Genomic DNA, 25,661 nt, shown 5'->3' with positions numbered 1-25,661 from the left:
TATATATATAGTGTTGTAACAATGTACAAATGGTTAAAGTACAAAGGGGAAAATAAATAAACATAAATATGGGTTGTATTTACAATGGTGTTTGTTATTCACTGGTTGCCCTTGTGGCAACAGGTTACACATATTGCTGCTGTGATGGCACACTGTGTAATCTGAGGGAAATAGGTCTCTCTAATATGGTCATACATTTGGCAATAGGTTAGGAAGTGCAACTCAGTTTCCACCTCCTTTTGTGGTCAGTGTGCACATAGCCTGTCTTCTCTTGAGAGCCATGTCTGGCTACGGCGGCCTTTATCAATAGCAAGGCCATGCTTACTGAGTCTGTACATAGTCAAAGCTTTCCTTAAGTTTGGGTCAGTCACAGTGGTCAGGTATTTTGCCACTGTGTACTCTCTGTTTAGGACCAATAGCATTCTAGTTTGCGCTGTTTTTGTTCATTAAGTAATTATCTTTTTGTTTTCTCATGATTTGGTTGGGTCTAATTCTGTTGCTGTCCTGGGGCTCTGTGGGGTCTGTCTGTGTTTGTGAACAGAGTCCAAAGACCAGCTTGCTTAGGGGACTCTTCTCCAGGTTCATCTCTCTGTAGGTGAGAGATTTGTTTTGGAAGGTTTGGGAGTCGCTTCCTTTTAGATGGTTGTAGAATTTAACGTCTCTTTTCTGGAATTTGATAATTAGTGGGTATCGGATTGATCCTTACGTTGAACACAAAGGATATTTTTGCAGAATTCGGCATTCAGTCTCAATTTGGTGTTTGTCCCATTTTGTGAATTCTTGGTTGGTGAGGGGACCCCATACCTCACTTCCATAAAGGGCAATGGGTTCTATTACTGATTCAAGTATTTTTTGCCAGATCCTAATTGGTATGTCGAATTTTATGTTCCTTTTGATGGCATAGAGGGCCCTTCCTGGCTTTGTCTTTCAGCTCGTTCACAGCTATGTGGAAGTTACTTGTGGCACTGATGTTTAGGCCATGGATTTTATAGTGTCGTATTTTTTCCCCCCAACACCACTTTCCATCCATTTGTATAGCAGTCCCTCATGCCAAATTGGGTCAAAGGTTTTTTGTAATCAACAAAGCATGAGAAGATTTTGCCTCTTGTTTGTCAATTAGGGTTTGCAGGGTGAACACAGTCCGTTGTACGGTAATTTGGTAAAAAGCTAATTTGACATTTGCTCAGTACATTGTTTTCACTGAGGAAATGTACGAGTCTGCTGTTAATGATAATGCAGAGGATTTTCCCAAAGTTGCTTATGACGCATATCCCACGGTAGTTACTGTGGTCAAATTTGTCTCCACTTTTGTGGATTAGGGTGATCAGTCCTTGGTTCCAAATATTGGGGAAGAAACTAGAGGTGAGGATGATGTTAGAGTTTAAGTATAGCCAATTGGAATTTGTCATCTGTATATTTTATCGTTTCATTGAGGATACCATCAACACCACAGGCCTTTTTGGGTTGGAGGGTTTGTACAATGTAATTGGAGAATTCAGTGTGTTCCGGTAGTCTTAAATAGTTGATTCTAAGATTTGTATTTGATCATGTATATGTTTTTGCTGTTTGTTCTTTGTTATAGGGCCAAAAAGATTGGAAAAGTGGTTTACCCATATCTGCATTTTGGATAGATAATTATTCGTGTTGTTTGTTTCGTGTTTTCCAATTTTCCCAGAAGTGGTTAGTCTATTGATTCTTCAATTACATTGAGCTGATTTCTGACGTGCTGTTCCTTCTTTTTCCGTAGTGTATTTCTGTATTGTTTTAGTGATTCACCATAGTGACGGTGTAGGCTCAGGTTTTCTGGGTCTCTATGTTTATGGTAGGATGGGTTTCTCAATTTCTTTTAGGTTTTTGCATTTATCAAACCATTTGTCATAGCTGTTCATTTTCTGGTTATCTGTTTGACATTTTTAGATTTGATAGGGAAGCTGAGAGGTCAAATATACTGCTTAGGTTCTCTCTCCAAAGAGGACAGGAGAGGACACACAGGAGAAGCTGGTTATGGTTAAGCTTCAGTGCAAATAGCTCAGAGATATCCATTCACCAAAACACTTCAAATAGTAGGATATTTATGGACATTGGTTATCTCAATCACATTCAAAATGCTTGACAGGGGGTGCGGAACAGGGAACCATTGCTTGACAGGGGGTGCGGAACAGGGAACCATTGCTTGACAGGGGGTGCGGAACCATTGCTTGACGGGGGGTGCGGAACCATTGCTTGACGGGGGGTGCGGAACCATTGCTTGACGGGGGGTGCGGAACCATTGCTTGACGGGGGGTGCGGAACCATTGCTTGACGGGGGTGCGGAACCATTGCTTGACGGGGGTGCGGAACCATTGCTTGACGGGGTGCGGAACCATTGCTTGACGGGGTGCGGAACCATTGCTTGACGGGGGTGCGGAACCATTGCTTGACGGGGGGTGCGGAACCATTGCTTGACGGGGGGTGCGGAACCATTGCTTGACAGGGGTGCGGAACCATTGCTTGACAGGGGATGCGGAACCATTGCTTGACAGGGGTGCGGAACCATTGCTTGACAGGGGTGCGGAACCATTGCTTGACGGGGGGTGCGGAACGATTGCTTGACGGGGGGTGCGGAACGATTGCTTGACGGGGGGTGCGGAACGATTGCTTGACAGGGGATGCGGAACGATTGCTTGACGGGGGGTGCGGAACGATTGCTTGACAGGGGGTGCGGAACGATTGCTTGACAGGGGGTGCGGAACGATTGCTTGACAGGGGGTGCGGAACGATTGCTTGACAGGGGGTGCGGAACGATTGCTTGACGGGGTGTGGAACGATTGCTTGACAGGGGGTGCGGAACGATTGCTTGACAGGGGGTGCGGAACGATTGCTTGACAGGGGGTGCGGAACGATTGCTTGACGGGGTGTGGAACGATTGCTTGACACGGAGTGTGGGATTTCTTTTGAAGCCTAATTTAGATATGTTTCTTATCATTTCTGATATTTTGGTAGGCTATTTGTTAGTCAACTTGTCTATAATTAGATACATGAAGCTTCTCTTGTCATTATTGCCCTACAAGACTGCATAAACCATTTCTCACCAGAATGTCATAAATCCATGAAGTTTTCAATCTAGTTGACATCGGTAAAGTTCTCTCATCTCTGCTTCTATCACGCAGCAGACATTTTAGGGACCAGGGATAACAAACAAAAAGCTTGACAATAACAGGAAAGATTTTAGGGGAATTAAAAGCTATGAAAACGACCCAACATGATCCTAAAAAATATTTGAGTTCGACTTGGATGTGTATTTATGTCAACCCTATGGACAAAAATAGTCTTGTTCATGCATCTAGCTACCATCCTGACGCTTTGAAGAGAGGCTTTCCATACAGCCAATTCTTACGCATCAGACGCATCTGCACCCGAGACATGGACTTTGTCATCGAATCAAATAAACATTACTTGAAGTTCCTCAATAGAGACCTGCAATTGAAGACATGGTCAGATCTGACACATTACAAGTGATCTTAAGTTCTGTGCCATTGACCATGTTTCCCAAGCCCCAGATGCCACGATATGGATGAACGTCTTCTCCAGAGTGAAGCCCGATGGATCTTCTATCTGAAAACTCTACACCCCCAAGGCTTAAATTAGTAATTGGACCTTGTAATGTTGTGTCTGGATGCACCAGCAGCCCCCCGCCTGCCCTCTTTGAGCTGTACACCTGAGTACTGTACCGATACATTTTTCTAAAATGTTTTTACGATAACGCTATTTAGCCTATAACGCTGTTTTACTTCAATCGTATGTTAACATTTGAATTGTAATTTTTGTATATTTCTCTACATATTCTCTGTTCATATATACTTTGTTGACTCCCCATTCGCTAGTATCTAATGAATTAGATGTATTCACCTGCTGCGCTACACAGTGTCTCCTGAAGTCTCTTATTTGCTCTTTTTACTTTTAGTTTTTTTTAAATAAAAACTGTTACCCTGTGTTCTTTTGAGCGTGGATTAAACTGACTATATTATTTTTGCATCTCGGCCTCTGCGTTTATCCTTTTCATGGTTTGAGTGGGAGTACCTTTTGAACTGGCCTGCCTGACCATTTTGCCTGCCTTTATTTCACCTTTATTTAAACAGGTTGGCCAGTTGAGAACAAGTTCTCATTTACAACTGCGACCTGACCAAGATGATTAAACATTGTAAGACTCCAACCATCTGCCTCCTGTGTCTCGTCTTGTGCCTTGATAACTAGACAATGAAAGAAAGTGGAATGGTCAGGAGAGCGCATACGGGGATGTGTTTAAAACATTTCCCTCAATTTCCCTCTGATTTTGGCTAATATGAAGTTAAACATCCAGGTTTCAAACAATTGAGGAACTGGAAAAATATAATGATAGACCTAACCATCTTCTGGTAGATGGAAAGGATTTCCCCAAAAACGTCTAAATTAAACATCAACTAGCTACAAGGTAGCCTACCTGGCAAAATTATATGATTATTTGCATAAATTCAGTGGCCAATTGTTCTGCAAAGTAGGTGCTTGGCACTTTGCACATGAATTAAAGGGTAACTACACTCAAATCAAAATTGTATTGATTTTTTTCCCAGACCACAAGAGGTCTCCTGATGTGGTGTAAGCATTGTTGTGGACTTAGATCATCCAATGTTGTTTTTATGTAAATAAATTAGAAATAGTGACAGTGGGAAAACATGGGGAAAAAATCTGAGACCTGTGAATTTCAGACTCAGTTGACAGCCTCATAATATAATAATAATATAATATGCCATTTAGCAGACGCTTTTATCCAAAGCGACTTACAGTCATGTGTGCATACATTCTACGTATGGGTGGTCCCGGAATCGAACCCACTACCCTGGCGTTACAAGCGCCATGCTCTACCAACTGAGCTACAGAAGGACCTCATTATCTATTTCAATATCAGGTCTACTATTAGCCTACTTGCACAGTACAGCTTGGGTTGGCCTGACTGTGAAAGACCAATATGTGATTAAACATTTTAGGCCATTCAGGGTACATGTCACTGTTTCTCATAGAATTTCACACAGGGCACATTTCCTTTGCCGGGTGGGTCGTTTGGGGAAAAATTAAAGTACAGTGCCTTGCAAAAGTATTCATCCCCCTTGGTGTTTTTCCTATTTGGTTGCATTACCACCTGTAATTAAATAGATTTTTATTTGTATTTCATGTAATGGACATACACAAAATAGTCCAAATTGGTGAAGTGAAATCTAAAAAATAACCTGAAAAGTGGTACGTGCATATGTATTCACCCCCTTTGCTATGAAGCCCCTAAATAAGATCTGAAGGTAATTGGTTGCACCAGAAGTCACATTATTAGTTCAATAAAGTCCACGTGTGTGCAATCTAAGTGTCACATGGTCTCAGTTCTGAAAGGCCCCCCCAGAGTCTGCAGCACCACTAAGCAAGCGGCACCATGAAGATCAAGGAGCTCTCCAAACAGGTCAGGGACAAAGTTGTGGAGAAGTACAGATCAGGGTTGGGTTATAAAAAATATCAGAAACTTTGAACATCCCACGGAGCACCAATCCATTATTAAAAAAAGGAAAGAATATGGCACCACAACAAACCTGCCACTGTCACTGAGTCTGAAGGTAGGTCTTGAAATACCTCCACAGGGACACCTCCAATTGACTCAAATGAGGTCAATTAGCCTATCAAAAGCTTCTAAAAACAATTTTCTGGAATTTTCCAAGCTGTTTAATTAAAGGCACAGTTAACTTAATGTATGTGAACTTCTGACCCACTGGAATTGTGATACAGTGAATTATAAGTGAAATTATCTGTCTCTTAAACAATTGTTGGAAAAATCACTTGTCATGCACAAAGTATATGTCCTAACTGACTTGCCAAAACTATAGTTTGTAATAAGAAATTGGTGGAGTGGTTGTAATGACTCAAACCTAAGTGTATGTAAACTTCCGACTTCAACTGTATCACTAGTATTTACTATATGTTCTGAGAAAACCATAGAATCCACTTTCAACACACACCTATGAAGGTATCGGTAGTTGCATCTGGTAGACACATCTAGACATTTGTGATGAAGGGTTTGTATTAGTATGCTATCACCCCAAACCATATGAATGTCATGACTGAGGAAGCTCTATCTAGTAGAGAGACACTATCTGAGTGTGAAATCAGTTCCAAGTTCCAGCACCCCCTGAAAATTCTGAATTTAAACTATTAACAATTTCTTTAAAAAAACATTTTCCCCACAAATGTAGGCCACTGGGCCTTTACTGTATTGGCAGCTATGGAAAACAGCACCTGATAGCTTTGAAAAGCCAATATAATTTGTTGACGCTAGATACTGTAGGGGTGATGGCTATAATTTAATGCAATCTAAACAACAGCAAGGCTCATTCTATAGTCCCTACTTTTACGGCAGGAATACAATTTTAATAATCATTCTAGAACGCAAGAGTTACATTTTATCGTTCTATTACATTGTATCATCACCAATTTCACAAGCAACATTAACTGTTCAACATCAATCAACGGAGTGCAGCAGGAGCAGTAAGACATATGGCACTCAAACTCTTTCACTGCTTTGGTCACAAAATACTTGTTTTGGTGTTAATTAGCCTACTTATTATCAACTTCTTCTCGAAAGATTCACCCTCGTTTGACCAATAAGCAACATATAACCACTCCCTCAATAGCCTATACACGTGACAGCGATTGTCAAATATTATGTAAATAAGGTTAACTCATTACAATATAACAACATTATAATAAGCAAGTCATGGCAAGCAGATACATACCGAGAATTAGACAGGCGATGTCAAGCAGAATAAAAGGAATCCCTCTCGTCTCGAACATTTTTACGGTTTCTCCCCAGCTCGTTGACACAGATGATCCTTAGACGACTCGTGTTGTCGTATCCTTGAAAGCGTAGTAGCCAAGTAACCGTAGATCTGATTAGACTAAACCTAAACAATACTTCGACCTAAAAATAATATTAGAAACCGTCAATTGAGAAGCCTAACCTTTGAAGCCTTAGAATGGCGACAGACAGTGTAAATGCCGTAAATTGACACAGAATGTTAGAACTGATCCTCCCCTTTGAATGATCGTGCGCATGGAATCGTCGTGCGCATCGAAATTCTAATTACCGTGGCCTGGTAAATTAGACAGTCCTTTGCGTATCATTTAAAATCTGTTGGCAGAGCCGACGGCGAAGGCTATAATGTAGAGGTCTGTATACTCTGTAGTCTACCAGACTGCTCAAAGAGCCATGAGCACAGTGGGGTTTCGTTATGGCAGCTGGCGAAGAGGATGGACAGAAGAGACTATCGCGCCAGCACAATAGAATATGACATCACGGATAACGTCTAATTTACCTTTCGCTCCGCCTACTCTAGGCCTACTCCCATTGCTGTGTTAACGTTGCTACTTTAATTGAATACATTATTATCGTCCTTTTATAACTAATTGAGCAAAAGATACACATATCACATAGGAAGAAAATATCTTATGCAGCCTGCTTGATAGGCTAAATGCAAAGCATAATTTGTAAACCTGTAACAAAAAGCTGTATTGGTTTTATCAATAAACATTCCCAAGACTTCTCATAAATATTGTATGCTTTATCTTATAAAGCCTATATCATTTATCCAGAACATTTTATTGATGTTTAGGAACCATATTGTTTTCTTCATGTGCTCGTGTGAAATGGGAAACTGGGAGGTGGAAAGTCTGAAATCCGACATGTTCGTGTTCAAGTGCTGTTATTAATGTTGTTAATAATAACGTTGTTAATAATGAAGTTAGCTAGTTTGCTTAACATTGACAATATGGTCAAACTAGCTCGGCCTACATGAGCTAAAGGCTACCTATTAATAAGGAAATTGTCAAACTGATCTGTCAACTTTTGGTTTAAAAGGTGAAAGGTAAGTGGTAAAAATTCACCGACGTGGAGTACAGATAGCACGTGAACACGGGCGAGAATTAAACGAAAGATGATCCCACTCATGCACAGGTTGGTTCTTATTCAACCTGTAGGCGTATGGTACAGATTACTTTTCTCAGGATTATATTTTATTACAATATTTTTTTTGTTTGTTTTTTTTTGTTTATTTAACCTTCATTTAACTAGGCAAATCAGTTAAGAAACATGTAGAATTTACAATGATGGCCTACCAAAAGGCCTCCTGCGGGATGGGGGCTGGGATTAAAAATACAAAATTAAATAAAAATATAGGACAAAACACACATCACAACAAGCGAGACACCACAAAACTACATAAAGAGAGACCTAAGACAACAACATAGCATGGCAGCAACACATGACAACACAACATGGTAGCAACACAACATGGCAGCAGCACAAAACCTGACCACATCTCCATCCTCTAATAATGCATGATGTTGTGTGCTAGGATGTAACAGGATGCACTAAAGGTCAGTCTCCGGTTGCAAATGGCTTATAGGCAAATAATGTCCAAAGTGATAGCCTCATCTCCACAACATTCAAACAGGTTTTGGCACTTCGGTTCTTCAACAGCGATACAATGCTGCCATCTAGGTGTACCACTGAAAACTGTAATGATGAGACAACCATCTACTGGACATCACTGAAAAATATCACTGTCCGGAGTGTCCGGAGCCCCAATGGCTACCAGTGTGGCCTGAGGTGCGGGTAAGATGGTGGACAGGAAAACAAGGAGAAAAGTGGAACATAAGTAAATATGGAATGGGGGAATGCACATGAAATCTATGCAGCCTACTCAATCACTTTTTATAGCTGCTGTTTACAGGCCTCCAGGGCCATATACAGCATTCCACACTGAGTTCCCTGAATCCCTATCGGACATTGTAGTCATGGCAGATAATATTCTAATTTTTGTTGACTTTAATATTCACATGGAAAAGTCCATGGACCCACTCTAAAAGGCTTTCAGAGACATCACCGACTAAATGTCTCCGGACCTACTCACTGCCACAGTCATACTCTGGACCTAGTTTTGTCCCGTGGAATAAATGTTCTGGATCTTAATGTTTTTCCTCATAATCCTGGACTATGGACCACCATTTTATTACATTTGCAATCGCAACAAATGCTCCGACCCCAACCAAGGATAATCAAAAGCCGTGCTATAAATTCTCGGGCAACCCAAAGATTTCTAGATGCCCTTCCAGACTCCAGCTACCCAAGGAAGTGAGAGTACAAAAATCAGTTAACCACCTAACTGAGGAACTCAATTTAACCTTGCGCAAAACCCTAGATGCAGTCGCACCCCTAAAAACAAAACACATTTTTCATAAGAATCTGGCTCCCTGGTATACATATAATACCCGAGCTCTGAAGCAAGCTTCCAGAAAAATGGAAAGGAAATGGCGCTACACCAAACTGGAAGTCTTCCGACTAGCCTGGAAAGACAGTACCGTGCAGTATCGAAGAGCCCTCACTGCTGCTCGATCATCCTAATTTTTTTTTTCCAACTTAATTGAGGAAAATAAGAACAATCGCAAATGTATTTTTGATACTGTCGCAAAGCAAACTAAAAAGCAGCATTCCCCAAGAGAGAATGGCTTTCACTTCGGCAGTGATAAATTCATTAACTTCTTTGAGGACAAGATCATGATCATAAGAAAGCAAATTAGACTCCTCTTTAAATCTGTGTATTCTTCCAATGCTCAGTTGTCCTGAGTCTGCATAATTCTGCTAGGACCTAGGATCAAGGGAGACACTCAAGTGTTTAAGTACTATATCCCTTGACACATTGATGAAAATAATCATGGCCTCTAAACCTTCAAGCTGCATATTGGACCATATTCCAACTAAACTACTGAAAGAGCTGCTTTCTGTGCTTGGCCTTCCTATGTTGAACATAATAAATGTCTCTCTATCCACCGGAAACTCACTAAAACTGGCAGTAATAAAGCCTCTCTTGAAAAAGCCAAACCTTGACCCAGAAAATATAAAAAACTATCGGCCTATATCGAATCTCCCATTCCTCTCAAAAATGTTTGAAAAAGCTTCCTTCCTGAAGACAAACAATGTATACGAAACACTTCAGTGTGGTTTTAGACCCCATCATAACACTGAGACTGCACTTGTAAAGGTGGTAAATTACCGTTTAATGTCATCAGACCGAGGCTCTGCATCTGTCCTCGTGCTCCTAGACCTTAGTACTGCTTTTGATACCATCGATCAAGACATTCGTTTGGAGAGATTAGAAACCCAAATTTGCTCTACACGGACAAGTTCTGGCCTGGTTTAGAGCTTATCTGTCGGAAAGATATCAGTTTGTTTCTGTGGTTGGTTTGTCCTCTGACAAATCAGCTGTAAATGTCAGTGTTCCTCAAGGCTCTGTTTTAGGACCACTATTGTTTTCACTATATATTTTAACTCTTGGTGATGTCATTAGGAAACATATCGTTAACTTTCACTGTTATGCGGACGACACACAGCTGTACATTTTGATGAAACATGGCGAAGCCCCAAAATGGCCCTACCTGGAAGCCTGTGTTTCAGACATAAGGAAGTGCATGGCGGCAAATGTTCTACTTTTAAACTCAGACAACATAGATGCTAGTTCTAGTTCTAGGTCCCAAGAAACAAAGATCTCCTGTTGAATCTGACAATTAATATTGATGGTTGTACAGTCGTCTCAAATAAAACTGTGAAGGACCTCTGCGTTCCTCTGGACCCTGATCTTTCTTTTGACGAACATATCAAGACTGTTTCAAGGACAGCTTTTTGCAAAAATCTGAAACTTTCTGTACAAAAATGATGTACAAAAATTTATCCATGCTTTTGTCACCTCTAGGTCAGACTACTGCAATGCTCTACTTTCCGCCGACCTAAATAAACACGGCTGCTAGAATCTTGACTAGAACCAAAAAATGTGATCATATTACTCCAGTGCTAGCCTCTCTACACTGGCTTCCTGTTAAGGCAAGGGCTGATTTCAAGGTTTTACTGCTAATCTACAAAGCATTACATGGGCTTGCTCCTACCTATGTTTCCGATTTGGTCCTGCCGTACATACCTACACGTACGCTACGGTCACAAGACGCAGGCCTCCTTATTGTCTGTAGAATTTCTAAGCAAACAGTTGAAGCCAGGCTTTCTCCTATAGAGCTCAATTTTTATGGAATGGTCTGCCTATCCATGTAAGAGACGCAGACTCGGTCTGAACCTTTAAGTCTTTACTGAAGACTCATCTCTTCAGTAGGTCCTATGATTGAGTGTAGTCTGGCCCAGGAGTGTGAAGGTGAACGGAAAGGCACTGGAGCAACAAACCTTCCTTGCTGTCTCTGCCTGGCCAGTTCCCCTCTCTCCACCGGGATTCTCTGCCTCAAACCTTATTACAGGGGCTGAGTCACTGGCTTACTGGTGCTCTTCAATGCCATCCCTAGGAGAGGTGCATCACTTGAGTGGGTTGAGTCACTGACGTGATCTTCCTGTCCGGGTTGGCACCCCAATTGGGTTGTGCCGTGGGGGAGATCTTCGTGGGCTATACTCTGCCTTGTCTCAGGATGGTAAGTTGGTGGTTGGAGATATCCCTCTAGTGGTGTGGGGGCTGTGCATTGGCAAAATGGGTGGGGTTATATCTTGCCTGTTTGGCCCTGTCCGGGGGTATCGTAGGACGGGGCCACAGTGTCTCCCGACCCCTCCTTTCTCAGCCTCCAGTATTTATGCTGCAATAGTTTATATTTCTCCTGTCTTATCTGGTGTCCTGTGTGAATTTAAGAATGCTCTCTTTAATTTTCTTTCTTTCTCAGAGGACCTGAGCCCTAGGACCATGCCTAGTAGCTGAAACCTAGTAGCTGAAATGCGCAGTAGCTGAAACCTGGTCCTGACGGAGTCCGAACGCTCCTTGACAACAACAACACTAGGCTCCAGAGCACCAACGCTGAATTATTATACAATAGATAGCTGTAATCACCGTCAGACACACCTGGCTAATTTGATGGGTCATGTAATCATCTGGTAAAGTGGAGTATTTTGTTTAGACATGTAGCTAGCTAGAGGGCGGCGCACAATTGGCCTAGCGTCGCCTGGGTCTGGCCGGTGTAGGCCGTCATTGTAAATAAGAATTTGTTCTTAACTGACTTGCCTAGTTAAATCAAATAAATGCTAGATAGCTAGCTTAACAAGTACTAGCAATACAAACCGATTGCCAAGGTAAAGCTACCCAACTAGGTTCAATGTTAGTTAGCTAGCTAACATTAAGCTATAACTAGCAATGCAAATGGATTTCTAAGATACAAATAATTTAATGAGACATAGTAGGCAGAACAAGCAAGGAGGTGTGCAGAGCCATGCACGAGCTAGCAAGATCCTATTGGCGCGTTATAGCATACATCTGCATATTTCCATTGGGAAACAGAGGGTAAAATGCAGGTCGATTGATTGGGGAAATTACAACCAGGTGTGTATGAAAACAAGACAAGACAAATGGATATATGAAAAATGGAGTGGCGATGGCTAGAAAGCCGGTGTCGTCGATCGCCGAACACCGCCCGAACAAGGAGAGGAGCCGACTTCGGCGGAAGTCGTGACAGCTTTTATCAATATATTCGCCTTTTTGATAGGTTTCAGAGATGGACTGATTAGCATCCTCTCTTGAGTCAACAGTGTGCTTACTTTACTGCTGGAACATATTGATATGTTTGCTGTTACCCTCTGGACAACATATCATTAGTATAGCTAGTAGGCAAGGTTGTGTAACCTTATTTAGTCCTACCTGCTATGGTGGGTTTTAAATGAATTGGCATTCACACATTTGTTATTGAAGTAGAATTACTGTCATGTTATTGATGCCAAATTGCAAACTTTATTTGCACCTTCTCTATTCCAGAACCAATGCCAGGGTGTGCCAGAGTCTTATCACCTCTCAACTAGGTCAGCTGTTTCATCCCGGAATACTATTCTCCTGCGTTGGTCTGTTTCAGTCATTGAAGGAAGAGTGTGAGTCAGTTCTAACACCTGACTTAAATAATCAATACCCCAAGTCACGGCGATAGACTATGATTTGTAATCAGTTGTGGGCGGCGCTGGATCAAACTCTTATACAAACTCCTGCCATTCAGATCTGGACCTGTCCCTCTATTTAAGTCATAATTATGTACTATGAGTACAATTGGAGGCGGGGCTATTGCTATATAATGCATGCCTCACCTGGTTCACTCAGAGTTCAGTGTGTCAAATCGGGAGGGCCTGTTGTCTGAACCTCTGGCAGTCTATGGGAGTACCACAGGGTTCAATTCTCGGGCCGACTCTTTTCTCTGTATATATCAAAGATGTCGCTCTTGCTGCGGGTGATTCCCTGATCCACCTCTATGCAGACGACACCATTCTGTATACATCTGGCCCTTCTTTGGACACTGTGTTAACAAACCTCCAAACAAGCTTCAATGCCATACAACACTCCTTCCATGGCCTCCAACTGCTCTTAAATACTAGTAAAACGAAATACATGCATTTTAACCGTTTGCTGCCTGCACCCATCCTGCCCGACTAGCATCATGACTCTGGACGGTTCTGACTTAGAATATGTGGACAACTACAAATACGTAGGTGTCTGGCTAGACTGTAAACTCTCCTTCCAGACTCGTATTAAACATCTCCAATCCAAAATGAAATATAGAATCAGCTTTCTATTCCGCAACAAAGCCTCCTTCACTCATGCCGCCAAACATCCCCTAGTAAAACTGACTATCCTACCGATCCTCGACTTTGGCAATGTCATTTACAAAATTGCCTCCAACACTCTACTCAGCAAACTGGATGCAGTCTATCACAGTGCCATCCGTTTTGTCACCAAAGCCCCATATACCACCCACCACTGCGACCTGTATGCTCTAATTGGCTGGCCCTCGCTACATATTTGTCGCCAGACCCACTGGCTCCATGTCATAGATAAGTCTTTGCTAGGTAAAGCTCTGCCTTACCTCAGCTCACTGGTCACGATAACAACACCCACCCGTAGCACTCACTCCAAAGCCAACACCTCTTTTGGCCGCCTTTCCTTCCAGTTCTCTGCTGTCAATGACTGGAACGAACTGCAAAAATCTCTGAAGCTGGAGACTTATATTTCCCTCACTAATTTTAAACATCAGCTATCCGAGCAGCTAACCGATCACTGCAGCTGTACATAGCCCATCTGTAAATAGCCCATCCAATCTACCTACCTCATCCCCATATTGTTTTAACTTACTTTTCTGCTCTTTTGCACACCAGTATTTCTACTTGCACATCATCATCTGCACATCTATCACTCCAGCGTTCATTTGCTAAATTGTAATTACTTGCCACTATGGCCTATTTATTACCTTACCACCTCACACCATTTGTACACACTGTATATAGACTTTCTTTGTTTTTTTCTAGTGTTATTGACTGTATGCTTGTTTATTCCATGTGTAACTCTGTGTTGTTGTTTGTGTCGCACTGCTTTGCTTTATCTCGGCCAGGTCGCAGTTGTAAAATGAGAAATTGTTCTCAACTAGCCTACCTGGTTAATTAAATAACGGTGCATCTTTTATATTTTTTAAATGCTCCACTCTCAAGTTGAACTTGTTGACTGATGCCAGGGTAGCTGCTAAGAAGGAAGCAGCTGAGAAAAAGAAGACTGCAGCCAAGGCAGCTCTGGTTCACACCTGCCTTGTCTGTCGGGTGAATAGTATTGGTTAGGTACTGTATGTGCCTTTAGGTTCATCTCCATGTGTAGGCTATTGTACTGGCCTGTTTGGTACAGTCTTTCATATGTGTAGTAGTTTGTAAAGCAAAAAAAAATCAAGATCACACAAACAACAGGCGGGAAAAGGCTGCATAAATATGATCCCCAATCAGAGACAGCGATAGACAGCTGCCTCTGATTGGGAACCATACCAGGCCAAGAAAGAAATAAACCTAGACTAGACACCCTGACCTAACCAAAATAGAGAAATAAAGGATCTCAAAGGTCAGGTCAAGCTAGCTGTCCTCTAATTCAACTCTGGACCTGTGTGCACTTATGTTGTAAACTTGCATTCATAGTCTAGGTTGTAGCAAACTCATGATGGGTATTGGGAAAATTTGAGTATCATGTAGTAGCCTAAACCTATCACTGTTACATTGAACTGGGTGAATGGAGTATGAATGACAGTCATCCAACATGCTGTAATAGAAATAATTTTAAAAAATCTTCCACCCTCATCATAAATGGCACTGATCGCCACTGTTTTATGCCCCATGGTCCCTTAACTTTCGGGCACGTTGGAACTCTCTGTCTTATCTCTATAAACCCACCCTACCGTCACCCATTTTCTTTATTCTAATTCCTTCATTGTTTTTCTCCTGATTTGATAACATCTAGACTCTGTAACACATTTTAAAAGTGTTGTGGTGTACTGTTTTTGCTACCTTTTTTCACCTATGTAATGCTGTCGTCCTGCTTATTCTGGGGTTCAGACTGAATGGGAAATGTGCTGCTCACAAATGACGGCAGAAACTGTTAAATTGACAAGAAGGGTGTTGATATAGCTGTGTTTAGATATGGCTTCCTTGTTTTGAGTCTGTTAAGTGTGTTTCTCATTCTGCTTCAGTTGACATATATAAAAATACTAACACCTACCTTACACATCCAGTTTTTCCATTTTTAACTTACCCACCAAAATCACAATATGCTGTTTTACATGTGTTTGTGCTGGTCTAATTCCTATAATGGAAAAGTAGAAGAATCTGTGCTTATTTATTTGGTACTTATTTATTTCACCTTTTATTTAACTAGGCAAGTCAGTTAGGAACAAATTATTATTTCAACGACGGCCTAGGAACAGTGGGTTAACTGCCTTGTTCAGGGAAAGAATAACAGATTTTGACCTTGTCAGCTCGGGGATTCGATCTTGCAACGTTTCGGTTACTAGTACAATGCTCTAATCACTAGACTACCTATGATAAATATCTGACTGCTATTTGGAAAGTATTCTGTACAAGACACAATACAAAATGCATAAATAAGACAACAAATACTAGTTCAATAAAATATGGGATAGCAATATATCTTTCGTCTTGGATCAAGGTAGCTGGTCGCTATCTAGCTGACAGCAAAGGTGTCAGCTAGATAGATGGCCTTCCTGTGACATCAGGTGGTGTAGGTGTTCTGTAGGGCAGGTAGTTTGCCCCCCGGTGATGCGTTGTGCAGACCTCACTACCCTCTGGAGAGCCTTACGGTTGTGGGCGGAGCAGTTGCCATACCAGGCGGTGATAATATAGATTGCATATGCCACCTGCAGAGCATTACACAACACAGTAAATTCAGAGGGGCAACATACAATTGGCAATAGTAGTAACCAACTATGAAGAACAATATACAAATGTCACACAACTCACTTTGGGCATGCAGACCATCCCACAAGTCCAGAGATATGATTGAGTCCAGTTGTTGGTGCGGGCAGAGACAGAGATGTTGCTCTCTGCCACTGCTTGAGGGAGACTACAAGTATTGTGTGACCTGCAGAGTCAAGAGGATGGGCATGCCCCCCTAGTAACCTCCCTAGAAACCTAACAGGGCACAGGTCACACAGGTCAGAGAAAGTTTGAGAGGTAGGTTTATGGTACTCCCTAAACTCTCAGGCTCAGGTTGTGAGGTAGTGGAGTGTGCAGCTTTGGGTTGTGAGGTGCTAATAACAGTCACCATCAGGGAATTCGTAATAATAACTCATATTTCTATGTGAATTTGGTAGGATCGCCCAAAAGGTTACTTATTGCAGCTTTAGGGTCTATTTTTCTCCACTTCCTGTCTGACTGACGTGCCCAAAGTAAACTGCCTGTTACTCAGGCATGGAAGCAAAAAAAAACCACTTTGAAGTTTGTAGAAATTTCCATGGCTTCCACTAGATATTAACAGTCTTTGTTATAGGTTTCAGGCTTGTTTCTTCCCAAACAAGGAAGAATTTTGAGTTTTGGTACTGGGAGTCAGAGTTGAAAGTTGGTGAGTCCATGCCGAAGAGGACACGCACCTGCTAATTTTACTTTCATATTGAACATACTTCGTTCCGTGCAAAATATGATAGTTTAATTACATTTTAGGGTACCTGAGGATTACATAGAATCATATTTTTACTTGTTTTAACAAAGTTTAACGATAGCTTTTGGATTCCTTTCTCTGCACGTTGAATGAGTGGGTTACTCAAATCGATGGCGCCTACTAAACGGACTTGCATGTTGTAGCTGGGACCCTTTGGATCTCAAATCAGAGGAAGATTTTCAAAATGTAAGTGAATATTTAATCGCTATTTGTGATTTTTATGAAGCCTGATAGTGGGTTGATCAGGCAAAATATTTTATGTGGGGCGCCATCCTCAAACAATCGCATGGCATGCTTTCGCTGTAAAGATTTTTGTAAATCGGACAATGCAGTTAGATTAACAAGAATTTACGCTTTGAACCGGTATAAGATACTTGTATGTACCTAGATGTTTAATGTTTATGATTATTATGATTTGAATTGCGTGCCCTCCAATTTCACCTGAAGTTGTTGACAGGTGTCCCGCTGGCCTAGCCCTAAGAAGTTCCAAAAGGTTCTATGTACGTAGAACCCCAAATAACAATTTTTTTCCTAAGAGTACAGTCTAGAACAGAGTAGAATAAAGTAGATTCCAGACTACTGCAGTTTTTGCAAGAGTCAAATAACATCTGGAAAGAAGCATCACACCAGAAAATAACTTATTTTCTTCATTTTATACAATTACAATGGTCTCAAAATGAATAAAAGTGCATTTCAACTGAAGACAACTTTAAACAGAATAAAAGGTATGCATTGAGAATCAATCAAGAACATAATCAGTAAAGTTATATTTATTATTAACAGAAAGAAGTATCCTTTCATGAAACAATAAAACAAATGTAAAAATTAACATTAATTAAAAAGTGTGTCTTTACTCTGTTTACAGGCTTTGGTGATCCAACACAAATGTAGGTTAATATAAATTATTCCATGTGAAACAGTCTACTACTGTCATGGGATTGAAATACTCATGAGGAATGTAATCAAACACCTCAATATACAGTTAACACAAAATGTTGAGAGCTGACATTTAAGACAAATAAGTGAAATGGCATAAAGTCTTTGTCACTCGCTGTGAATGTCAAGCCTGTGAAAATGTGTTCATTTATAATACTGCGCTTAGCCATCGAGAGGTTACATCTCTAAGAAAAACTCTCAGTAGAAATCCACCTGGATAACGTAAAAGCCATGTGTCACTTTAAAATATCAGAGGCACTTTGCCACTAACTTTACATTTCTAACCATTTCAGATTGTCTTAATTTACACTTTCATACTGGCACTTTCCCCTGGCCTATATTGCTCTGTGGATGGACTGCCTATACTGGCCCATACCTAGCTTGTACTGCTCTATAGACATGGAGGCATTCTACTACCTCAACTTCCTTTGGGTCATTTAGACTTGTGTCAAGCCATTGTCATTTAAGCTTCTAAGGAAGAGTAGGCATATTATCAATACATATAACAACATTGTTAAATAATATATAAGAATTTTTGGAGCAAGGCATTTAATTTTTTATAACAAAATTTCTGATAGAGGGTGAAGACCGTTCTACCATTTTAACACTGCGTTTATAACTTAATTATGGAATCAAAGTGGATGCTATCTATTATAATATATTATTTGCCCAGTTATACCATACACAAAACAATTTGACTATAGTAGATAGTCTTTGTTTTATCTCTTAATATAACTTAATGTTAAGGACTCTTGGAAGATTAGTCCAAATGGGGACTAAAAGAGATCCTAATAAAATCAACAACATTGAGAAATATGTTGGACACTGTATCCATATTTTCTCCTATCCCTCTGTCACGCCCTGACCATAGAGAGCCATTATTTCTCTATGGTTTAGTAGGTCAGGGCGTGACTAGGGGGTGATCTAGTATACCTATGTTGTGTTCTAGTTTATTTTTCTATGTTGGTGTTTTGAATGATTCCCAATTAGAGGCAGCTGGTAATCGTTGTCTCTAATTGGGGATCATATTTAAGTAGTTATTTTTCCCACCTGTGTTTGTGGGAACTTGTTTATGTGAAGTTGCCTGTGAGCACGCCATTGTCTTCACGTTTCGTTCATTCTTCATTGTTTTTCAGTTAATAAACATGTGGAAACCATATCACGCTCCACCTTGGTCCGATAATTCTTACGACAAACGTGACACCCTCATAGCGTCCTGCTCAAACAGCACAGCATAATACCGCCCAAAAAATTATTGATATTTATTTTGACCCTTCAAACTACACTCTCTTGATGATAAAAAAGCACATAAAAGCACTTGTAGGATTAGTTAAACTCGTGAAAAAGCAGTACACTGTAGATGTAGGATCTTAATTTGATCTGTGTTGTCACAGCAAAATGATCCTGCAGCAGTCCACAATGTTGCTTAATCGGTGGTTTTGCTATCAACTGGCAAAAAGTAGGCTACATGAAAAGTGCAATACTGTTAATATAATCGTGTATTAACCTCGTTTATACCTGGTTCTAACTTGCGTAATTTGTCCTGATTTTGTCCACATTCTGATTGTGCACAAAGGACCCATGTTAGCACCAGGTGTAAACAGGCTAGAGTTGGGGTTTTCTGTGAATTTATGTAACTCACAAAGCTCATATGCATTTGCTGCAGTGAAGGAAAATGATCAGCAACAAAGGAGTGATCAAATTAGGTTAGTACATCTGTATATTGATTCTGTGGAGCTTGAGAAATAATGAATATCTAATAGCTTCCATGTACCTCCATTGTCTCTCTACATAACCCTCAGTAATGCCTGTTTTAATGTATTGATTGATCATCAGTTCTGAGAGTCACGTAACCAGCTGACATGACTTCAGATTAAGAGTATCCTCATTCCATTCACAGTCATGCTGTTCTCTTCCAGTCCACAAGATGTCTCTAATAGGCTACAGGAAAACCTAGTTCTACTCTTTATCTAGCCTTCAAGAAAGACCAGCAGATGCCACATCATGATTCTCAAAACCAGCTGTCAGTCAGTCAACACGAGGCACATGATTTTAAACAAAATACAGCAGAGTTGTCAAGTCTTTCTGCTGCTCCTTTTGACTCTCACTGTTGTTTTTACAGTGCTCTCACTTCTTCAAGATACGACAGGTGCCTTAGCTGTGTTTTATATATCCATTTTGCCATCGGATTATAAAATGGAGTGTTTTTCCTCTGTAGTGAGTCAGTATTGTTGTCATCAGTTCACAACAATAGTCTCTGTTCTGTTGTTGTTTCCCCCTCACTGTCTCTGATTGCCATACTGTCATGCCCTCCTCCTGTAGTCTAGAGTCCTGTGTGACTCCCTCATCATGTCTTCATCATGTCTTCTTGGCAGGGTTTAGCCTCTGGGGTTTCTGCTTGTGCAGGTGTGCCTCGATCTCGTGTCGGAAGAAGAGCATGCCCAGCTGGCCGTGCGAGGCCTCGTTCATGGCCTTGGACTGCATGCACATCCTGTACTGTTCCGGGGGCAGCTCGTCCGCGCAGCGCTTCTCGTGCCACAGGTGGAAGAGGCCCCTAGACGGGGACCGCACCACCAGCAGGTTGCTGTGAAGGTATTTCCTGTAAAGGTGCACGTCCTCGCCGCCCCAGCCTTTGATGTCCACGTCGAAACCACCTGGAGGAGGGACAACATGAACTCATCAACTCACTGCACATATATAACAGAGGGAGATCAGGGGTGCGTTCAGTAGGACGTTGTGGAGCGTTCATATAGAAAAAGGTTATGTGGAAATACAATTAAGCCTCTCTTAAATGCAGAATGTAGTAAAATAAATCATGCCGGCTCTTTTCATTACATTTCTATTTGCAAAATTGCACAACATGTTCCCACTGAACTATGCCCCTGATTGATTGATCAGGTCAAACAGGGGTCAGAGGTCAAATCCTGATGACAGGGTTCTGTTTTTGTCATGATGACAGCTTGTTAAATTAATATGTTAATGCAAACACATCCGGTTTGTTGGGATCTGTTCTACATGCATAATGTCTGGGGTCTGTTGCTATTTCACTGTAAGGTCTACTACACCTGTTGTATTCGGCGCACGTGACAAATAAACTTTGATTTGATTTATGACTGCAGAGGAGTGATGAGCTATTGGGATAGAACCTCAGAACATGTCCTAACTCAGAGAGGAAGAGGTAAAGCGGGAGGCTCTGTCCATGTGAGAAAATAGCAATAAGCAGACCAAGTGAGGATTTTCTGTATGGAGTTCTATGAGAGGTTCAGATTTGGTCAACAACTTTTTTTTATTTCTAATTTGCTAACTGAGGCTTATTTTCTCGAGTAGAAGTTAGGAAATGTTTAGATTGTTACGAATGTACTGATATAAGTGGATGCACGTGGCATCTCGGCAACTTTGAGAAAAACCATTTTATCTCGGAATTGTGTCTGTTGTTCAAATGTTCCCATCTGATCTCACCTCCTCCCGCCTGCCTTTCCACGTTTGTGACAACGACTCCCATTGTTAGGGCGGAGAGTATCTCTGCCTCCTAACACGACTTTCAGAGGAATTGAGATGCTGACGTAAGTTCTTTCAAACTATCTGGACTACATTCTCCTCATGCCCTAGGTGACACAGGTAATCATGTTTTGTTTATTTATGCAGGAGTGTGTTTTTCTTCCTTTTTCTCTTACTGCAGACTGCTCAGTGCTCAACCATAGACAGAAACTGCTTATCCAATAGAAATCCCCGATCACACTTTTAGGCAATGTCATGGTGACATTAGCTAGCTAAGCTCATGCGCAGAAACAAGTCGTTGGGTCTAATGGTCGTGTAGCGCCGAACTGCGTATGTGCAGACTGTAAAATCAAATGCGCTCCATCGATATAAAATAGTTTTGATGAAAATTAAAATGTGTCAGTTTGTCATTTTCACTTAGATTTAGTGATGAAGTGTGACAAATAAAATTGGATTTGATTTGAAAGTTTCAGACACTAAAGACATCAAATCTAGTTTATGTAATCAGAAAAATAAAATTGACAGAAAATAAACAACTAAAGCCTGGCGTACACTATTTTTGATCTGATTTAGCTGTCCCAGACAAGTTCCTGAGATCAGAGACAAAATTCCCATGTCATTGCCTACTCTGGATGTGCTGCTGTTACCAACGCTCGTTTAATGTGAGCGGGTCTGAAACGCAATCTGAGGACTACTGATCCCGTCTTTGAGCCTTCCTAGACATCCTGATATTTTGAAATAGGTTTGATTTTATCGGCAAAATCTGCAATGCTCTTGTAAATGTGAGATGTGCAACGACAAGTTTTGAGAACGATTATCAGCGATTGTTTGTATGCTGGGCCCTAAAAATGTCCTCTCTATTTGAACTCATTCTGTCTCTTCTCTTCATCTCACTGGGAGAAGCAAATTGTCTATATTCCTCCCTTCTTCCCCTCGCTCTCTCTCTCTCTGTCTCTCTCTGTCTCTCTCTGTCTCTCTCTGTCTCTCTCTCTCTCTCTCTCTACTTTGGGTGAAAATCTCAACACATGGATCAATTATTTATTAATTACTATTCACATCTAATCTGAAATCACTCAGCCAAAGAGTTGCAAGGACTATTAAACGTACATATATTATAGTAGTTTTATATCATGAGGTGGATAGTGATCCATTATATCTCTCTCCTGAGAGCCTAAGGTCAGACAGATGCTGTACCTCTGTCTCCCGCCACAGTAATATCAATGATTTATGTTGGGAATAAGGACTGTCTCTGGACAGTATCTGCGTCCCAAATTACACACTATTCCTTATATAGTGCATTACTTCTCCCTATGGGCCCTGGTAAAAAAAAGAAGAGTGCACTATAAAGGGAATATGGTGCCATTTGGGACAGCCAGACACGGATACAGGTCCTTATTCCCACCATAGTTTATAGCCTCTGATTTCATCTAATGGCCTCAACTGAGGTGGAAAATCGTGTTGAGGCATAACCTGTCCTGAGAGCCAATATACCTGAATCCATAATGATATTGCTGGTGGTTTGGATATGAATGGAAATACAGTGCATTCGGAAAGTATTCAGAGCCCTTCCCTTTTTCCCCACCTTGTTACGTTACAGCCTTGTTCTAAAATGGATTCAATAAAACATTTTCCTCATCAATCTACACACAACACCCCATAATGACAAAGTGAAAACAGGTTGAATACTTTTTGCTCATTTATAAAAAATAAAAACAGAAATACCTTATTTATGGAAGTATTCAGACCCTTTGCTATGAGACTCTTTTCCATTGATCATCCCTGAAATGTTTTTACAACTTGATTGGAGTCCACTTGTGGTAAATTCAATTGATTGGACATGATTTGGAAATGCACACACCTATCTATATACAGTCTCACAGTTGACATTGCATGTCAGAGCAAAAACAAAGCCATGAGGTCGAAGGAATTGTCCGTAGAGCTCCGATACAGGATTGTGTCGAGGCACAGATTTGGAGAAGAGTACCCAAAAATGTATGCAGCATTGATGTCCCCAACACGACAGTGGCCTCCATTATTCTGAAATGAAAGAAGTTTGGAACCACCAAGACACTTCCTAGAGCTGGCCGCCCGGCCGAACTGAGCAATCGGGGGAGATGGGTCACTTTGACAGAGCTCCAAAGTTCCTCTGTGGAGATGGGAGAACCTTCCAGAAGGACAACCATCTCTGCAGCATTACACCAATCAAGCCTTTATGGTAGAGTGGCCAGACGGAAGCCACTCCTCAGTAAAAGGTACTTGGAGTTTGCCAAAAGGCACCTAAAGACTCTCAGACTATAAGAATCTTTGGCCTGATTGCCTAGCTGTGCAGAAATGCTCCCTGACAAGCTTGAGAGGATCTGCAGATAAGAATGCGAGAAACTCCCCAAATATAGGTGTGCCAAGCTTGTAACATCATACCCAAGAAGACTCAAGGCTGTATCGCTACCAAAGGTGCTCAACAAAGTACTGAGTAAAGGGTCTGAAAACTTATGTAAATGTGATATTTCATTTTTTTCTTTTTTTTCTTCTAAAAACCTGTTTTTATTTGTCATTATGGGGTATTGTGTGTACATTGATGAGTGGAAAAAACAATTTAATCAATTTTAGAATAAGGCTGTAACGTAACAACATAATCTGAATACTTTCCGAATGCACTGTATATGTTTCTCTTAGCACAATTTGCATTACCATTAATATGAAGGCATAATTGACCAGCGATGAGTTAACATGGTCTTTACCTATGTTGATGAAATCTGATCGGTATTGGCATGTCATTCCGAAGCCAAAGTCTCTCCAGAATCCTGTATCCTTTTTAATGACCTATTAAACCAGAGTAATACAGAACAGGCAAATGCAATGTGAGAAAACATGCTGTTGTACCATGTATGTGGTATCTCTTAACCTTTATGAAGAGTCATTTAGAGGACATCAGTGAAAACAGCTTTCTTACCAGTTGCTGCTCCACTGGAGGGATGTAGTCGTGGTTACCGTAAATCAGGGTTGGGTTGTACTGGCTGAACAGAACAGGATAGAACACCTTTTTACCTACGGAAGAAAGGTATGCAAATGTTATCAAACAAATCAAAAGATTCCTAATGTATTTATTATCCATGTTAAATAAAGTTGAACATGTTGTTAGAGCCTCCCACTCTGAACACAGCACGGATGTGGGTTTGTTCAGTCAAGTGTAGTAACCTCACTCACCAGGTTGAGTGTTGAGTCGGCAGGTGTTGAGGAAGTCAGAGGTGAAGTAGATATCGACATCACAGAAGAAAAGGAGAACGTTCCCTCCTTTCCACGCCCTGGCACCCACATCCAGGCCACGCCCCCGGGAGAACTCCTCATTCAGCTGGAGCAGAGTGAAGTTCTTAAAGTTGATCTCCCTGTGAGGTGGGAAAGGGAGAGATTTTATTAGATTTGTGGACAATTGAAAAACAAATGTCAGCTACACGTGAATACACTGTATTTAAAATCATCAAGAATAACACAATAACGTTTAAAGATCCAATTCAGATGTTTTTATTTCAACGTCAAATCATTTCTGGGTAATAATTAAGTACCATACTGTGATTGTTTTCAATTAAAATAGTCAAAAATAAAATAAAAATAGCTTCTTAGCAAAGATACATTTCTCAAGCAAGAATTGTGCTAGGACTGTCTGGGAGTGTTCTGAGGGGGAAACTGAAAACTAGCTGTTATTGGCAGAGAGGTTTGGAACACAGACACCCTCTGGAAAAATGTAACTGTCTTTGTTATTGGTCTATTATCTCATTTATCGCCTAATTCGTTAATATGGCTTAGATCCTGCTAACGGGATCGATATAACAACAGCCAGTGAAAGTGCAAGGCGCCAAATTCAAAACAACAGAAATCTCATAATTAAAATTCCTCAAACATAGAAGTATTTTACACCATTTTAAAGATAAACTTGCTGTTAATCCCACCACAGTGTCCGATTTCAAAAAGGCTTTACGACGAAAGCACACCAAATGATTATGTTAGGTCTGCACCTAGTCACAGAAAAACACAGCCATTTTTCCAACATAAGAGAGGAGTCACAAAAAGCAGAAATAGAGATAAAATGAATCACTAGGCTTTGATCACAATACATGTGTCATGTATTGTCATATTATGTCTTGTTCCTGTTCTTTCTCTTCACTCCGTCTCCCTCTGCTGGTC

The 25,661-nt window shown here is 41.0% G+C and overlaps 2 protein-coding genes across 3 annotated transcripts in view; both read right to left on the bottom strand.

The window, feature by feature from the left end:
* The window catches only part of LOC118391525 (phospholipid phosphatase 1-like), a 31,824-nt gene extending 24,498 nt beyond the window's left edge, over window positions 1–7,326 (bottom strand). Inside the window, exon 1 of the mRNA XM_035783013.2 lies at window positions 6,789–7,326. Within this exon, the coding sequence (XP_035638906.1) occupies window positions 6,789–6,846 (58 nt within the window). The 5' untranslated portion in view covers window positions 6,847–7,326. The remainder of the gene's footprint in view (window positions 1–6,788) is intronic.
* Window positions 7,327–17,800: 10,474 nt separating this feature from the next.
* Window positions 17,801–25,661, bottom strand: part of LOC118391522 (chondroitin sulfate N-acetylgalactosaminyltransferase 1-like) — a 50,556-nt gene continuing 42,695 nt past the window's right edge. For both annotated transcript variants that reach the window (XM_035783009.2, XM_052458352.1), the window contains exons 5-8: window positions 24,687–24,865; window positions 24,433–24,527; window positions 24,221–24,302; window positions 17,801–20,638 (exon numbers count right to left, since the gene is read on the bottom strand). In XM_035783009.2, the coding sequence (XP_035638902.2) occupies window positions 20,343–20,638; window positions 24,221–24,302; window positions 24,433–24,527; window positions 24,687–24,865 (652 nt within the window). In that variant the 3' untranslated portion in view covers window positions 17,801–20,342. The remainder of the gene's footprint in view (window positions 20,639–24,220; window positions 24,303–24,432; window positions 24,528–24,686; window positions 24,866–25,661) is intronic.

This window comes from Oncorhynchus keta, chromosome 12, assembly GCF_023373465.1.
Source record: "Oncorhynchus keta strain PuntledgeMale-10-30-2019 chromosome 12, Oket_V2, whole genome shotgun sequence".
NCBI classification, from domain to species: domain Eukaryota; kingdom Metazoa; phylum Chordata; class Actinopteri; order Salmoniformes; family Salmonidae; genus Oncorhynchus; species Oncorhynchus keta.
The sequence above is the reverse complement of the archived record's forward strand: the minus strand, read 5'-3'. Positions and strand labels throughout refer to the sequence as shown.